At 47.0% G+C, this 18,908-nt stretch overlaps 1 protein-coding gene across 2 annotated transcripts in view; it reads left to right on the forward strand.

Annotated features, from left to right (window-relative positions):
- SLC35F3 (solute carrier family 35 member F3) overlaps nt 1–18,908 on the forward strand; it is a 91,742-nt gene that overhangs the window by 17,252 nt on the left and 55,582 nt on the right. For both annotated transcript variants that reach the window (XM_066235291.1, XM_066235298.1), the window contains exon 2: nt 9,578–9,902. In XM_066235291.1, coding sequence (XP_066091388.1) covers nt 9,578–9,902 — 325 coding nt within the window. The remainder of the gene's footprint in view (nt 1–9,577; nt 9,903–18,908) is intronic.

Genomic DNA, 18,908 nt, shown 5'->3' on the forward strand with positions numbered 1-18,908 from the left:
GACAAGTGAAAAAAAGATACCTAAAGCCTCAAGGCAGAAAGCACAACATAGACTGTGTGTATAACTGCCACTTGTCTTTTACCTTGCTTACTCAGGGTCAGCATACAACCCATGTGGATTATCTGTGGGTTTCATTCTTTCCCTGGGGCCAGTGCTGAGCATGACTGGGGCCTCAGCCATCTGTGCATAGTGGGTGTATTTTCTGACCCAAAGTCCAGGAATCCCAACGGATGGCCCTGGCAGGTGCAGGTGGGGACATGGGTCAGGACATGTGGAATGAGGATTGCCATGTGACAGTCAGGACCTGTATTGGCCTTTTACATGTGACAGCCTTTTTTCCCCCCATCCTCTAAACCACTGCTTAAAAGAAATCATACCTAATTCATTGAGCAAAAATTTATTGAGTAAATGAGTTAAACAAAACCTGAACTGCATTTTGGGGAGATGAATTACATTTGCAAATGGCCATAGACAAAAGCTTTCTTCCAAGCTCCTCATTTTACAGAAACTAGTTGGGTGGCCAAGTCCAGCACTGGTATATGCATCAGTGAGTAATAAATGGGAAATTGTTTATCTGGACCTCTTCCCCTGGGCAGCCCTGGAATAAAAGGGCAGGGGCTCTCATTCTCAGACCAGCTCTCAGCAGTGTCCTGTTTGGTGCAATTAGAGGCACAAAGACCCTGACACTTGGACTGAGCAAGCCCTACTATGGGAGGCTGTGTCTGCCGTGTGTCCCACAGGAGGGTGCCAAGAAATGTTTGTTGGATGAGTGGCCTAAAAATTTAACCACTCTACCCAAGAGAAATGAAAACATGCAAGTCATGCGAAGACTTAAATGTGACTGTTCATAGCAGCATTATTTACAGCAGCCAAAATCTGGAAAATATACATGTCCATCAGCTGAAGAGCAGGTGAACTCAATGTAGACTATCCCTAGTGGAGTACGATGCAGCCGTAAAGAGAAGCAAGTGGCCTGTGGGCACCTGCTGTGACATGGATGGGCTGCAAAGACTTGTGACAAATGGAAGAAGTCAGATGCCAGGTCTACGTGTTTTGTGAAATAACAAGACAGCCAAATCAGTAGCGAGAAAAAGATTTGTGGTGGCCAGAGGTTGGGGAAATAATCAGCCAAGATTACAGATCGGCACAAAGACTCACTATGAAGTGATAGGAATGTTCACAGGTGGTGTTGGCTTCACAGTTCTGTAAATTAACTAAAAATCATGAATGGTACTCCTTAAACAGGTGAATTTTATGGTTATGAAAATTATGGCCTGACCTGTGGTGGCGCAGTGGATAAAGCGTCGACCTGGAAATGCTGAGGTCGCCAGTTCGAAACCCTGGGCTTGCCTGGTCAAGGCACATATGGGAGTTGATGCTTCCAGCTCCTCCCCCCCTTCTCTCTCTCTGTCTCTCCTCTCTCTCTCTCTCTCTCTGTTTCTCCCTCTCCTCTCTAAAATGAATAAATAAATAAATAAAATAAAAAAGAAAATTATGCCTTGAAAAAAGCTATAACAATAACTATACAGATCTTATTGATTGGAAGGTATCTTCTAATCAATGGAAGGTGATGTCATTGGAAGGTATCTCTCTGTTATCTGTGCAATGATAATCTCCTTTGCTCTCGGGAGGGTGGGACCATGCCAGCCCATGGGTAGTCTTTGATTTTAGCTCCGGTCCCCTACCTCTAAGACATGAGTTAGGCACTTTCTAAATGCAAACTTCCCAGACACTATTTCACAGAGTCAACATAGGTCCACTTATTCTCTGGCAACCTCAAAAAAACAAAATATATGTGTTCTCTTGAAAGTTGGAAAGAGTTGTTTTATGAGAACTTTAAGTTGAGAGTAAACGATTTACCAATTTTTTTTGCTTTCTGATTTAAATGACTTTAAATAAATAAACATAAAAGCAGAGGCAAATTTAACGATGGGCACACTGGGCAGGTGCCCAGGGCCCCGACTTCTGAAGGGCCTCACAAAACCCCAACTTTACAATTTTTTTAATGTAAGGGGCCCAATATTTTCTGCGCCCAGGGCCTCAGCTGACCTTAATCCATGTCTGCATAAAAGGCACCCAATTCATCATCTTCTCAGGGGAAAGCAGTGGACAGCTCATGGGACAGAACTTACCTTGGTCCCAGATTGAATTGGCTCCTAAACCAAAGCTTCAGCTCACCCATCATGACCTAGAGCAGGGGTCTCAAACTCGCGGCCCGTGGGCCGCATGCGGCCCGCCAAACAATTTTGTGCGGCCTGCAGACTAATCCACGAAGTTCAAAATATTTTGGATAAAATTAAGTAAGCCTAGGGGCCTACTTGTATTTTTCATTTCTCTAGCATCCTAGCTAGATAATAGCTTAGTTAACAGCAGTTGTGATGCGAACTACAGTTTCTGGTCGTTTTGTGACACTGAGTAAACTGCATGTACGATTGTGCTTGTTGTACTGATTTTTTTTTGTTTTCAACTGCAGTGAGAAAAGTGTTGCGTAACAGTTGCCTTTTGTAGACCTAGTGCGGCCCGCCGAACGGCTGTGATCTTGCTCTGTGGCCCACATGCTGAGTTGAGTTTGAGACCCCTGACCTAGAGTTTCCTTCTCCTGTGCAGATGTGACCTGCAGGTACTGCTTATGTCTGAGCATCAGTCTGAAGGCTTTCTAACTCCCTGGCAGGAGACAGGCATCGTGTGTGGTTTTGCAGGAGGTGGGACTGATACATGGTTTTAGGAAATTGCCTGACACAGAGTTCAGGATGAACATTCGTGCACAGGTGTGGTTACATCTCACTGAGCCACGGAGTATGCTCTGTGTAGAAGAGGATGCTTTTCCTTCACATGCACTTGTGTGCGCGTGTACACGTGCATGCGCGCACACACACATGCACACACACACACCTATCTCAATGATGCTCAGTGAGAGCAACTGAGCCAACAGAGCTGGAAAGAGCCCACCTGTACCCTAGTGCTTCTGAGTGACTATGTGACATAAACAGAGGGAGATGATGGACTCCACAGCTACAGTACCTGTCAGCACAACCGTTGATCCATGTTTAATCTGCTTTGCATTGCTCCCAGAACTGTTGGTTGGAGTGCCAGGTTAGAATGGAAGGTACAAGGTCATAAATAGAGGGGCTATGAGCGGGGAGGGGTACTGGGAGTGAGGGTGACACATGGCATTTCTGGTCATGCAGTAGTGGTCAGAGGGGCTGGGGCAGGTAGCCGACTGAGGCTGTCTGCAGCCATAAAGGGTGACATCAACAGAGGAATCATGGAACCTGCAATGTAGGAGGGGAGGGAAGATAAACAAAGTTTCTTGCACTTGGAGATTTGACAGGCTTTCAAGAAGAGTCACTGCCTGTTCAAAATTTGTTCTCTCTAAAATCTAAGCACAAATTGGACATCTCATCACAAATGACCCTGAGAACAGTACTGCATTTCATCCAGTGAGAGGAGGGAAGGCATAGACAGACTCCCACATACCCAGACCGGATCCACTCGGCAAGCCCACTAAGGGGCGATGCTCTGCCCATCTCAGGCATCATTCTGTTGCTCAGCAACTGAGCTTCTCTTTAGTGCCTGATGGCTGCCCATCATCAGCCATCCTCAGTGCATGATGTCAACTTGCTCCAATTGAGCTATAACTTCAGGAGGGGAAGAGAGAGAGAGAAGCTAGAGGGGGAAGGGTGGAGAAGCAGATGGGCGCTCTCCTATGTGCCCTGACTGGGAATAGAACCCAGGACATCCACATGCCAGGATGACATTCTACCACTGAGCCAACTGGCTAGGACCAATGCTGCATTTCAAATAGTAGAGAATAAATGCACCTGCTAACTGCATTTACTATGTCACTCTACCTGTATTCTTTGATTTTATCTTTTTGTTACAGACAGGGGCGTATGCTTTAGGCTTGACATCAGAATTTGCTCTAGTCCCTTCAGCCAGCCTAGCTGAGCATCCAACCTGCTTCATATTTGAGCAGAGCAAGATGGTGGGTCACAGTGGGGCAAGGGGTCTCTGTCTTCCTCACAGTCCCTGAGCAGACCATGTGTCTCCCTGACCCTGACCTTTGCTTCTCTTCTCATTCAGAACCATCTGTCCTTCCTGGCCAGGCCAGCTCCTACCTTTGCTGTGCTTTTCACTGTCCTCACAGCCCACATGATTGCACTATCTCCAGAATCCCCATCACAGATCTCTCCATCATTGTTCTGTATTCTTTCTGCTTTGTGGCTCCCAGATAGACTGTGTTCTGAAGAATGGAAGTCATGTTTTATATTTATTTATTGACTGCCCAACTCCTGATACAGGGCACAGACTTCCTAGACGATTGAAATGCCCAAGGGTGCAGTTCCCTGTTCGTAGGGTTACAGAATCGCTGCTGTTCTGCAGTAGGATACATGAACGTGGGGTGAAACTAGGATGTGATCCCTATGTGTTTGCATGCATATGCATGTGTGTGTGTGCAGTTTCTGGGGAAAATGCAGCAGAAGGTCAACAGCACTATCTCTGGGTACAAAGATTACTATAGGTTGTTTTTTAGTTATGCTATTTAATATTTTGGGAAGTATTTGTAAAGAATATTTTTTACTTAATGAGGTTGATCTCTAGTTTAACAGAATTATTAGGAATGAGTAGAGTAATGAAATTGATAAGTGATTGTTATTATTAAAGGCTCAGTACAGTGAAATAGAAAGTTTGCCATGAATTAGGTTTGGGTGTTTATGATTCTTTATGGGTCTATTTCAGCATTTCCCAAAGTGTGTTCCAAGGGACACCAGCCCTACCACAGGTGTTACATTTAAGTAATAGGGGAAGCACCCACTTTATCGTTGCTTATTTGAAAATTCACAAGGTCCATTAACCCTGAGTATTCCTGCAGCAAAGGACCCTGTCTCTGATATACCTCACATTTTCCAAACTTTTCTGATCTTGGAATTCTTTTTTTACATAATGCCTATTAATTGCATGTTGTGCAAACAAGTGTGTTAGGCTTGCTCACTTGTTCTTTGCCTGACTGGTGCATGAACACAGGCAGCACCACATGTGTACAGTCTATGTAAGGCTGCAGGTGCTTGCCCTCAGGGGCAGCAGATTGTAGATTGTGGATTGCCTGCTGCCATTGGGAGAGGTCATTTTTTGTTACTGTTTGCTGGAGAAGAGGTTTGTTCCCCCAGCCTATTTGCTTGTCAGCCCTGAGAGAGGTAAGAGTTTTCCCTGCCTGCTTGTTCGTCTGCCTACCATCACAAAACTCTAGTAAATGGAGTAGCCCACCATTTTCTGGCTCCACGATTCCTCTACCATCTGCCTGAATCCAATGTGGACCTGCCTGGCCACAGCCACTGGCCTTACATCTGGCACAGCTGGCAGGATTCGGATCAGATTAGGATGGAGCTGCCAACACCCTTGAAGGGTGGAAAAGAGGAGTGGCTGTTTCTGGTAGCTCTCCTGTTGGGGACCATGGGCTGGCTGTTTTTTATAACCTTGTGAGAGGAAACCAAGAGCTCTGTGTGAGAAGCTGCCTACGGTCAAAAGCTCTAGGATGAGATGCAGACTGAGTGGCAACAAATGCTTGAACTAAAGCCAGTGCTGGAGAAGGAGGTCGACCATTCTCAAAAGCTGCAGTGTGAGATGTAAGCTGAACACCAATGACGCCTGGAACTGGACTGGTCTCTGGAGAAGGAGTTACGGGTTTGTGAGCTCCAGTTTGCCCTGGAAGTGGAATGCTGTCGCTGATAGTTGATGAAGAAACAACTGCAGGTTCAATAGCTGGAATCTCAGCTTCAGGCTGAGAGCTGGCAGCCACAGGAGCCAAAGCAGGCACTGAAGACAGAGCTGCATTCAAGCCAGCAGAGTGGCCAGCAGGAGCAGATGTTTCTGACTCTTCACAGGAAGAGGAGGTTCAGGCTGAAGCTGCTGTCTTCAGACTGAGATCCTGGCCAGTGGTTGCCCCAAAGGTAAAAACCCAGCAGCCAAGAGTCTTTCAGGGACAGGCACAGCCCCCTCCACAGGTGATGGAGCACTCTGTGATCCAGCCCTACACCCGGGCAGAGCTGATGGAGTTGGGGAGGCAATTCAGGCAGAAACCCACTGAGCCACTGGCAGCCTGGTTGCTGCAGCTGTGGAACACAGGGATGGATGGCATCATGCTCTCTGGAACAGAGATAGAGAAATTGGCCACCATTACCACACACTCCTCCTTGAGGCAGTGTCTTCAGAACTGCCATGACAACCCAGGAAACCATATTCTATTAGAATGGGTGATGGCTGGTATTTGTACAGTCTGGCAGAATGCTGGAGACTTGCTGTGGGCACTGAGGTCTGTTAATAAAGAGCTGTATGCCTAGTTGCCTGTAATGGACCTTTACCTTGGTGATTTGCACAGGCAGCTGGGCTATTGTAAATTGATCATGAGTGGTGTAGTGGACTCTTGGACTACAACCAGAGGGGGGCACCAGCTCCTTTGTTGGATGGACATGCCACTTTTGGACAGTATGAGATACCCTGATTGGGGGGGGGGAGCTCTGGTGGAGACCCTCTTGTATCAGGAAGCTGCTCTCATCCAGTTGCATAAACACATCAAGGACACTTTATGGTTTCCATGGACGCAGCCCTGGACTATACAGACCCTCTCACCTATCATGAGGTAGGGGGCTAGAGATGGGCCTCAGTTCCTTGGGCAGAATGCTCAGGGAGACATTGTGAAGGGCACCTTTGTAATTATTGTAACCATATAACTTGTGCTGTTGCTGTAGTCTGTTTATGTAATGTACCTCACTCCTCATACAGGGACCATCCCAGAAGTTACTATCATGTAGATTGTGAAGTGAGCAAACCTAAAGGGGTGGAATGTTGAGCAAACAAGTGTGTTAGGTTTGCTTGCTTGTACTTTGCCTGACTTGTGCATGAGCACGGGCAGAGCCATGTGTGTAAAGCCCATGTAAGGTTTCAGGTACTTGCCCTCAGGGTGGCAAATTGTAGATTGCAGACTGCCTGCTGCCATTGGGAGGAGCCATTTTTTCCTATTGTTTGCTGAAAAAGGGGTTTTTCCCCCAGCCTTTTTGCTTGTCAGCCCTGAGGAGAGAAGCGTTATCCCTGCCTGCTTGCTCGTTGGCTGTTTCAAGACTCTAATTGACGGAATGGCCCACCATCTTCTGGCTCCACAGTTCTCTGCCTGAATCCAGTGTGAACCTGCATGGCCACAGCCATTGGCCTTACACTGTGTTACACTTGGGAAATGTTCTATCTTATTTTTAATAATGGTGTACATTTTAGTTTTGAACGTCTTCATGTTACTTAGGTATTATTAGTAGTCCCTTGGTTAAGTCATCCAGAGAGAGTAGAGAATTAGAGAATAACTTCTTTAACCCAAATGGATAGGAGCCTTTCGACAAGATAATGCCACACAATTTGGTGCTTTTCTCTTTCATCGTAACAGCTACAAATCAACAGTCATCACTTATTCTTTAATTTTAAAACATTATTTGCCAATATGAAAAACCAAGTGAGAAAACATGCCATGGGCCAGAATTTACTCAACCTTCTCTGGAGTCCATTCTTAAGTGGGACGTTAGTTCTGTGAAACTGCATTTTATTTCTACATGGACTTTTTCTTCATCTCCATAATTATCTTTTCAGCATGAGCTTTTGACGGGGATATGATAGTCATCGTCGAGAAATCTTCCTAACCCTTCCAAGCTCCAGAGTGGTGCAGCCAGAGGCTGTCCCGGGCTGTGGTTAAGCACCACTCCAAAGTGGGCTGGAAGCCAGTTAGAGCAAAGAAAGAGATAGGAGGGAAAGATCAACTTTTGCCATGGACACAAAATAGGAGGAGAACGTTGGCATCCATGTCTTTAAATGACAGACAGGGAGGGGCTTCTGGCCTGGACCTGGGAGCTTTCAGAGGTCAAGGCCTGTGGCCAACACTGCTGGAAAATTATCTCTATAATGAAGGGCTACCGAGACTAACCCAAAATGTCAGGTCATTGGTGTATAAACTGAAAGTGAATTTGAGTCAGGGGGATTCTGTGAACAAAGTTAAGACGTCCTGGGGCAGAGCATAGGCAGGTGGGACTCTGCCTGCTTTGTCCTCCTGGTTTCCCCTGCACCGTTGCCCACATCACAGACAGACACTGGGTTGGAAGCCCAGAGGGTGGTTAAGTTTTTGGTTTGCCAAGGGCTTTCTAACTAGGATCTACATACACATGAAAAACAACACAGAAAAAGGAGGTTAACTATTAACAAAGGTAATAAAGTACAGTAGAGATGGTGCCCATCAGGACCTGGGCCAGTAAACATGATTCTTCTTGTTAGCCAAGTCAGGCTTGTGATTAACCTTAGCTAAAACAGAGGCAGCCAGGACTGGTGATTACTGATAAGATTCTATAACACCTGTACAGTAGATAATCTTCAGGCAAGATTTTGCCTCATAGAATTACATATTATGTTCCAGAAAGCATGATATGTGAAACTTGGTTTAAAGTTGTTAAAGCTAAAAAATATATATATAAATAAATAAAATAAATAAAGTTGTTAAAGCTACTTCAAATATTACTAACTTTAAACAAAATATATGTAGTATATCTGAGCCCAGTATGTTCTGTGCTTCCTGCCCTGCACCCTGCAGTGGAGGCGGCCTCAGCACCGGGTGCCCCACGCTGGGTGCCATGCCGGATGTGAGAGGCCGACAAGCTGTCTCCTGGGAATTCACATCTGTCCATGGTTCCACCCTCCACAAGTTACAGCTCTGTTTAAGTTTCCTACTGACTAACACACACACACAGCCATGAATGAAAACCAAACAGGGAAAAGTAATGCCTTTTCCATCTCCTTGGGGTCTTGGGGCTGCAGACTGCTTTCCCGAAGTCCCAGGCTCCAGAGTGGTGCAGCCAGAGGCTGTCCCGGGCTGTGGTTAAGCACCACTCCAAAGTGGGCTGGAAGCCAGTTAGAGCAAAGAAAGAGATAGGAGGGAAAGATCAACTTTTGCCATGGACACAAAATAGGAGGAGAACGTTGGCATCCATGTCTTTAAATGACAGACAGGGAGGGGCTTCTGGCCTGGACCTGGGAGCTTTCAGAGGTCAAGGCCTGTGGCCAACTCAGGTAGGAATTGGCCCCTAGCACTGTACCAGGGCCCAGGAGGATGGTAGCGCACGGAGCTGGCACAGACTACATGACCGTGCGTCCTGGAGGAGTGCACACACAGGTCACCTGCTGAAATGCTGAGTCTGATCCCGAGGTCCTGGGATGGGGCCCAAGGTTGTGAATTTCCAACAAACTGGGGGGGTAAGGGCTGCTGCTGCTGCCAGTGGCGGGCCACACTTTGGGGCTTTGGAGGATAAAAAAATAAACAAAGAAAATGTCTTCTATTTAGGTTTTCTTTCAGGAATCTTCAAAAGTCCCATCCCATCCCCATCCCCTCCCTGTCAGTGGGGTGGGTGCCTGGTCTGTTTTGTTTCATGGAGCTGCCCCCCCCACACCCTCCTCCCTAGGTTACCTGGCCTTGGACATGGCAGTGGCTATGGGGTGGGTGCCCCTTGGCGGGGAAGGTGAGGAGCCCTCTAACCTGAGCGCCTTCTCTCTGCAGGGGAGGAGCGCCTCCGGGATGGCCCGGGCCCCGCAGAGGCCCCGGTAGTGGGGACCGGGGCGGAGGCCGGGCGCAGGAGCCGCCGCTGCTGCAGGTGCTCGGGGCCACAGCTGCGCAAGCTGAGCTGGGGCCTGGCGGTGGTGCTGTGCGTGTGCGCCTCGTGGGCCAGCTCCACGCAGCTCGCCAAGCTCACCTTCCACACGTTTGACGCACCTTTCACCCTGACCTGGTTTGCCACCGCCTGGAACTGCTTGTTCTTCCCTCTGTACTATGTGGGCCACATCTGCAAGGCGGCGGAGAGGCAGTCGGTGCTGCAGCGGTACAGGTAGGCCTCCCGCAGGCACCCCCACCCCGTCCCTATGGTGCTGCTCCCCCAGGGCTGGTGGTCCCTCCCGGTTTCAGTCGCTGGGACAGGCCAGGGGCAGAGCTGACAAGTCACAGGGTCATCTGATGTCTGAGTGCGTTAGGATCTGAATTTTCCCTCCCCAGAGTGGAGAACACCTATTCCACTGCCTGGAGCTTAGGCCCTAGGAGCTCCTTCATGAGATAGGAGAAGGTGGCATCTCCTACGATAGCCTGGGGTGAGTCCCCAGAGCTCTGGGTGGCTGTCACCCTCCTCAGGCTGGGGAGGGGTGGAGCCAGGTGACTCACTGCTTCCTCGGGCTCAGCTTCCCTCAGGAACTTCTCTGCTTGCGGACCTGATTTCTTGTTCCCCATCTAACCCAGGACGCCTCTCCTTTGGTTACCTGACTGCACAGGTCTGAACACCTGGCAGTGTTGCTGTCAAAACCAAAGCAGCTGCTGGATTTCACTGAATTTATTTTCTCATGTGAAGCCCAATGGTTTGATGTCCCTTTCAAAAAGAGGCTGGAAAGTTGGCCCCAACCTTTCACCTCCCCCAGCTCTCCTCCAGAGTCACACTGTCGGTGCTGACCCTGCTCTTCACCTGTGCTGGTGGCTGGAGCTCACAGTGGACCAAAGCAGAGGCTCCCAGGGGCTGTGTCAGCCCTGCTGGCCCAAATGATTGACTCAGAAAACAAAACCAACAGGAAAGAATGCTGGCCAAGGTAGGGCCTGGACACTTATCTTCTGTCATTCCCAGAGGTGGAAGAAAATGGAAAAGTTGAAGGCTCTCTACCTCCTCCCCACTTTACCAACAAACAGGGCCCCCTAAAATTGCCTTGTCCCCTCAACTTTCTGCTTCAAATGTCAACCCCGTTCTGAAGTTGCCTTTAGAAATCACAGGATAACTGGGAACATCACTGGGTCCAAGGAGCAAAGAAGTCTGGGAACAGAGTCCTCCAAAAGCCACCATCTTGTCACTGTTCATTACAGTGGGAGGTGTGAGTGCCGAACTTGTTTAATGTCAAGAGGCTGTCTGGACTGGCTCCTTTGAAAGACTGAGTTGTGAGTCAGAGCACCACTCCTAGAGGAAGGGCTTTGAGGGAGCTCAGTTGAGCACAGGTCAGCCTCACATGTCCCCTCAGTGAAAAGGATTTGGAGTGACTTTTGGAGACAAGGCATGCAGGGGCCCAGGACCGGAACCAGAACCCAGGCCTGGGCAGTCTCAATGTTGACTTAGTCAGAAATTGCTAAAGAGACACTTAATGTACCTCCTCTGAACAGCAGCCAAACACAGACTCAAACTGATAGGTTTAGAAACTTTGATAGGGCCCAAGATTGTCTTAAAGGCAAGAGAAAAACAGTGGCCTGCTCTTAGTCACAGAGAAGAGCAAATGTGAAGTAACTGGGGTATCTAACAGTTGAGCAGCCCTAAGCAAATTTGATATGTAAGTAGGAGTTTTGTCTTTCTCTAATCTGATGCTGCTTCCTCTAACAAGGGCAAACAGTGAGCTTATGTGCCCTTTCTGGACAGAAATTTACTGGGAAAGAAGGTGAAATATTCTTTCTTTGCCCCTGCAACCATGCTGGCTGCAAGAAGGCCTCCCCAAGGGGCAGTGCCATGACTGTCCCAAACATGTCTCCTAAACATGACCATCATTTACTTTAGGACAAGACAGCCCTGCTGGCCACTCAGGGCTGGCCCAGAGCACTGTGCTGAAAATAATGCAGAAGAAATCTATCTTGGTGTTTAAGGTCAAGGAAGGGAAAAAATGAAAAGTCCCTGAAGTGGATGAGTTAAACATAGGAAGACATCAACATCTGACTTCAGCACATGGTCTTCCTGTAAAAATTATCTGAACCAGGAAAACTCGAGAAAGGATTATAGGGATGGCTGAAGGACAGTGGAGGGGAGGGTCGTAATCATAACTTGACTAGGGAAGCCAGCTGAGACCTTGCCCAGTTTCTATGGTAAAGCCTAGCTTCGCCTCCTAAACAAATCCTTGTGACAGGAAGCTGTGTTAGGCTGAGCAGAGCAGCGGATGTGCCAGCTATTTGATGGATACGTAAGTTAAGTCCTGAGCACCTTTGGAGTGGAAAGAGAAATTCCTACCAAAAAAGAGAGAGAACAACTTTCACATCACAGATTCGGTAAGTCATGACTCTGTCAATGATCAAATTGAGAGTTCTTTAAATAGACGTTAGGAGTCTCAGAAACCAAGGAAACCTGAAATCACATCTTCCATTTTTGAGCTTTGTCAAAATTAATGCCAGAGAGGAGACAATCAAGAGTCAGCTGAGGAGATGTGTCTCTGGCTAAAAGTGTTCCAGCAGGGAGCCAGGTGGTGGAGCAGAGGAGAAAGGTGGATACCTTCTCAGAGATGGAGGCTGGGCAGATGCACCAGTGTTCTTTGTGGTCCTCAGGAAGCAATCGGACAGACATTTCTTTTCTCCGCACCTTCTCCCCCAGGTGACTTTTTCAGGGAAAGCTAGAAAAAGCCAAAGTGGAGAGGAAGGTTTATAGTGCCTAGCACCCAGCTCTTCACACTGCATGCGCTTCTGTACCTGGAGCTTGTTGAAGGGCTGATACTGATTCAGTAGGTCTGAGTGGACCTGAGATTCTGCTTTTTAAATGAGCATCTGAGGGTGCTGCTGTTCCCTGCCACCCCACCCCACCCGCGCTGCTCTTGGCTACAAGTTTTTAAAAATGCTGCCAATCTGACCAAATGTAGGAAGCCCCACTCACGGTACCAGGTACCAGGTGGAAGTGACAAGTGACTTGCTGGGGTTGTTTGAGCCCTAGTCCTCTGCCCCTTGTGAGGTGGGGGCAGGGCTCTGTGGGCGATTCATTTAAGCTCTGGGTGCCTCTGGCACTCATTTGTAAATGGAAGGCAATGGCCATGCACCGCTTGGCACCACCTGGTTGTGTGAGCGAATGAGACACCATGTGTGCAGTGCCCTAGAAAGAGAGGTGGATTAAGGTCAGTTGAGGCCCTGGGCACAGAAGAAAAATATTGGGCCCCTTAAAAAAAAAGAGAGAGACAGGAAAAATAAAAATACATGTTAACTATATCTTTTAAAGTATTTTTTTAAGTCTTTATTTGTTTTTTTAGAGAGGAGAGAGAGAGAGAGAAGGGGGGAGGAGCAGGAAGCATAAACTCCCATATGTGCCTTGACCAGGCAAGCCCAGCGTTTTGAACTGGCAACCTCAGCGTTCCAGGTTGTCTCTTTATCCACTGTGCCACCACAGGTCAGGCCATGTTAACCGTATTTTTAAATAAATAAAAAATATTATGTACTATTAATGTTAAAATTGCACATATGAAACCAAACTTGGTATCATTAGAAAAAGTTATAAAGTTGGGGTTTTGTGGGACCTTTCAAAAGTTGGGTCCTAGAGCGCATGCCTGGTGTACCCACTGTTAAATCTGCCTCTGCCTATAAACTGAAATGCTGGAAAAATGGAGGGAGCCACCCCTGCACTGTGATGTTCTCTGTGGGTGATATCAAAGAATGTCCCCATGCCTAGGTCACTGGCTGCCTTATTGTGGCCTTTGTAAACTACAGGATGGATCTTAAGAGAATGCTAACCACCAACCACAGCTTCAGGCAGGTTGCTTTGCCTTGGGAATGTCAACATGTGACCCTGCTGGCTGCATGGGGCATTCTAGCACTGCCTTCTCATGACTGGGCGCTGCTGTTGGGAATCAGTATGAATGTGAAAACCTCCAGCCCAGCTGTCCTGGGTTTTCAGCCTCACACCTGTAGTTACCCCACTGAGCACCCAAAAACATCCTAGAGGAAAGCGAGCCTTTTCCTTTCCCCAGATGATGGCCACTCCACCCTCATCTTCCTTGTTCTTGGCTCTGGACACAAAGATGCATGTGGGCACTGCAGACACTACAGGTATGACCTGAAGGGGCTCAGCTTCGGAAGTCTTCACAGCTGGGTGCTTGGGGGAGGTGCAGGGAAGAGGCTGTGTCAGGTCCATGGCTCTGGAGAGGATGTCAAGGGCAGGCATAACAACACACAGACTCTCAGTCCCTCTGACCCCAGGACAGAAAGACAGCACTCAGATCCCAGAAATCAGCCCCAGCAGATCTGGGGCACCTGCATTTGTCTGGAAGCCTTCCAGGCATTTCTACCCTAGTGACCTCTTTTCATAAGCAAATCACGCGGCTGCCAAAAAAAATGAACAGAACACTGATGACAGGTGTTCTCTGCCTTTTGTAACAGTTTCAGGCTCCCATAAGCTAGCCAATTAATCCTGTTTCAGAAACCCTGAGAAGCATCTAAGCCCAGAAGGGAAGAGAGCAGTCTTGATGCCTTTCACCAACTGTCCCAAGGGCCGCGCGTGTGTGCGTGCATGTGTGTGTGTGTGTGTGTGTGTGTGTGTGTGTGTGTGTGTGTGTGTTTGCCCGCGTGTGCACAGACTTGCTTGGAACCATAGGATTTCTCACAGCTGTAATGTTCAAAGTGTAAGGTGCAGAGTGGGTGACTGCAGTCTGGTGATTTGTTCTTTCTGGAAATGTTATGGTGCCTCTTTCCTGGGTGGGGCACTAGGGACACAATTATAAGTGTCCCCCAGCCCATTCAGAAGCCTGCAGCCCAGTAAGGGAATCAAAAAGCCAAACAAGGTCAGGGCCAGTGGTGGGACTCAGCCAGTTTGCACCCATTTGGCGGAACCGATACCTAATTTTTTGTTAAGTTCAGCAAGTGTTTGCTTTACAGCAACTTAATTTCTGGGATAAATAACCCTTTGGAACACATTTTCTGATGAAGGTTTCTCCTGGGCTGGACTATGGAGCCATACGTTAGCAAGAAAAGGACAGGGCCTGGAGTGTGTCATCTAACAACCAGCAGCCGGGCTGGATGGAGCGAGCAGTATGCCCACTGTCTGAGTTTGGGGGAGAAAGATGTAAGTTGTTTTGAAAGAATTTGCATTGGCTACAGATAAAGGGGTGGAAAAGGTGAAGCACAGAAAGTTCTGAGAAGCACAGTGGTGCGCGCGCGCGCGCGTGTGTGTGTGTGTGTGTGTGTGTGTGTGACCAGAGGCACATTTCTTCCTTTATGTATGATTCTTAATCATAGAATTAAAACTAGTTTGCCAACTCACAAGAATATTGAAAGTAAAAAATCTCACCACATTTAGGAAAAAGATCACATTTGCATAAAGATCTCAGAAGATGAAAAAGGGCCTTTGGAGATTTCTCTTAACGAAATTATCCATATTATTGAAAAGGCCAAAGATGCTTACAGAAGGGACATGTGACCCTTTGTTCTCTTCAGTCCCAGACCTCTGCATAATCGCTACCAGGAGAGGAGGGCCATCACTCCTCCTTCATCTCATCAAGCATGGAGGCAGTGCCTGGGCAGGATGGACTGACAGGGAACAAGAATGCTAATAGCCTATGCATAGAAACTGTGATAAAATGATGGGAAAGCAGGCTGGCCATTAGACAGCTTAGGTCTGAAACCCACCTTTGCTTTTATTTGACTAGATGGTCATAGGTTAGTCACCAAAACCTTTAAGCCTCAGTCCTTATCTGTTAAATGGAGACCCTAAAATCTACTTCTGAGGGCCGCAGTCAGGATTGCTCTTCTTCAAGACTCAAAACTACTGCATAGATCTTGTTTTTGAACAGAACAGAGTTAAAGTTTAAATAAAGTTAAACAGTATATATAAGAACCTAAACTGCACTTCATCCAGAGGTTTCCTACCCATCTTTGCTTGATTCCAAATGTGAATCCCCAAACTAACATAAACCCTGGTTCTTGCTCTCTGCAGATAAGATGATAATGATGGTGATTATGGTGATGTTGATAATGTTAATGGTAATGATGATGGTGGTGATGATGGTGGTGATGGTGTTATGGTGATGGTGATATGATGGTAATGTTGATGATGATGGTGGTGGTGGTGGTGCTGATGGTGATGATGATGATGATGGTGATGATGGTGGTAATGGTGTTGGTGATGATGATGAACATTTTAGCCACACATAACTGAGTCTTTCTCCTCATGAAGATTCAGATAAGTCATGTTGCCAGTGTGGAGTTCACAGCAGAGAGGACAGAATCATGCCCTGTCATCATTTTGGGCTGTTGGGGAGGGGCATTTCTCGGTGAGCTTTGAATAAATATGACAGGAAAAAGAAGATAACTCATGTTGTATATGCCATTGTCATGTCATTCTGGAACATGTGCTGAAGCAAGGCAGAAATGCAATGTGATTCATTTGATAGAAAGCAATGTCCTGTCAAGCTCTTGATACTATTTTCAGGGTTTTTTTGAAAGCTAATAAAATGAGGGTCAGGGTGAATGCAGATACTGTTCAGATGCTAAAGCAGAGGTGCCCTTGTCATGTCACTTTTATTGTGCTGGCACTGTGTTTGCCTTAATCATATAAAACTCTTAGCTAGATTGTAATGGCTGACCCTGTCCATAGGAATGGATGTTATAATGTCTTCCAAAGCACTGGCCCGTTCCTGCCCTGTAGTGAGTACATGTTAGTGCTGTACCTATACCAGGCCGAGGGATATGGAGAAGAACAAGGCTATGTCGCAGAGGGAAGAGGGCTGGTTCGAGTTTTCACATCCACCACTTACAAACTGTATGACTTTGGGTAACTTATTTATAAATGCTCCTTTGCTTCAGTGTTCCCATATTTAACACTGGGGCCAATCATGCATATTTCCTCAGACCAGCTGCAAGGTGTGGGTTACTCTATGCAAGTCACCTTGCCTGGGACTTTGCCATTGCTCAGTGCTTCATTAGTGGTGGTCACTGCTCCCCTGCTGCTGGAGTGATGATGGTCATGGTCGTGGTGCCTAAGTGGCACTCTCTGTCTTAACAGCCTCACTATACCTGCCAGGTTTCTTTAAGCTGTTTCATTTCTAATGGAGCACAGAGAAAAGGGACTTCATGGCATTTGCGTTTTTCTCCCACATTCTTTCATTATAATACAGTCCTCATAGGCTTTCTTCAACTAAGGAATTGGCAGCCTCCGGATAATCACTAGAAATTGTTATGCCTGGTTTTCAAAGCAAAATCAAACCAAATCCTCTTATGTAGACAGTGCCTATGATGGGTGATTCACAGGGTGACCAAAACACAGTTTACTTCAAGCCTGAGCCAGAACAGACTGGGCCCCATGCCCAGGAACCCTCGGACCAATCCTCCCTGCCACCCTCCATCCAAACCCCTGCAGGTTCCGGCTAAGCAGGATGGGGATCTGAAGCTGAGGGTCCTGGGAAATTCCAGGTGGGTTTTCTAGCCTAGGTCACCACATCCCAAGAGAGACCCCAGCTATTTGTGTTCCCTACTCTTAGAACCAGTGGACCTGGTCCTGGGAAGCTCTCAGCCATTAAAAGTGCATGTTAGTTTGATGCCACACCCTATTTCATCTCGATGACTTTGTCACAAAGGACAAAAATCAGACTGACCAGAGTAAGCTGCCCTTTCTGATATTTGTGCAAATCCTATTCTTGTGCTCCCTGACCTTTTTAAATAAAATTATGGTAATTACATTTACCTCCTTGGCTGCTTTCTGCTTCAAGTAGAGCAAAAACAAATGATTTATGTACTTAATGCAACACTGAGTACATTGGGATCCTCTCTTGCTTTTCCACTTTTCTTGTCTGAGTGCCTCATTTTATGACACTCAATTTAATGAGTTGTTCTCAGTCTACATAAATTATTAATTTATAACAAAATAAATTAAAAGCACTGGAAACTACAACTCCCTCACTGCAGGAACACATCATTAGAACCATTTTATGCCATTATTTTGCAACATGCTTCGCTTGGGTTGGGAAGAATGAATGTGTTGTTGTTTTTTTAATTTTTAATTTATTGATTTCAGAGAGACATAAAGGACAGAGAGAGAAACACCAGTTTGTTGTTCCACTTGTTTATGCATTCTTTGATTGACTCTTGTGTGTGCCCTGGCCATGGGTCAAACTGGCAACCTTTAGTGCATTGGGATGACGCTCTAACCAGCTGAGCTATCGGCCAGGATTAGATGGGAACTTTTTTAAAAGAAAGGCTTGAAGTTCTCCACTAACAGAATGGGGACAAGCTTGTTAATATTTTATTATGATTTAGTGTTGGGGGATTGGGTTTTGTAAATGTGTTTTGGTTATTTTTAAGCATCTGGTTTTATGAAAGTTGGTGTGTTGCACCCAGTTCAGAGAGGGCCCTTGTTTCCTGGTAAAGACGTTTTCTCTCATGTAAGGAGCAGTGGACTGAGGAAAGTGACTACATATGCATTTTGTGCAATGCTTTTTGGGGGCACTTGAGGTTAAACAGATCTTCCTTAGAAGGAGGGTCGGAGCCATGCAATATTGCTGTCCACACCCCCGTCCTAAGCCAACCCCTGGCTTTCAGTAGCTTTGAAACCGTCCTGCAGCAGAAGTAGGGGCTAAGAGACCCCAGCTTCTCTTGCCACAGTGTGGGCTTGTAAGAAGATCAGACATATCTCCCAGCCTCCCTTTTAAGTTGAGCCAGGTAACTTCTCTATAAAGTGATATGTGTCAATCAAGGCAGATAAGGAGCAGGTGGGCATTCCTACCTGCCTCTTCCCTGCTGTACTAGATGCAGGCACAGGAACCCCAGGACCCGAGGGAAAGAGCCTCAAACAACATGGCTCAGAACTGAACGTCTGTTGGGCCAGCCTCTGAACTGGAGGTATGACACAGCACTGGCGTTATGCTAATCAATACAGTCCCCATCCTCCCACTGAAGCCTGCAGAAGTGGAGTCTACCCGAAAACCTGTGGCCTTGGCTATGCTCGCTACTCAAAGCTTCCATATGATTTTATGTTTCTTCCACATAAGAAAAATGTTAAAAGTATATCTGGACAAAAAATAGCAGCCTCTGCACACAAGGACAGGGATCGTGTCTGTCTCACTCACCTGCAGGTCCCCAGCACCGACCTCAGTGCCTGGCACAGAGTGCACACATGGTCGATGCAGGAAGGAGAATGTCA

Source organism: Saccopteryx bilineata, chromosome 1, assembly GCF_036850765.1.
Source record: "Saccopteryx bilineata isolate mSacBil1 chromosome 1, mSacBil1_pri_phased_curated, whole genome shotgun sequence".
Classification (NCBI taxonomy): Eukaryota; Metazoa; Chordata; class Mammalia; order Chiroptera; family Emballonuridae; genus Saccopteryx; species Saccopteryx bilineata.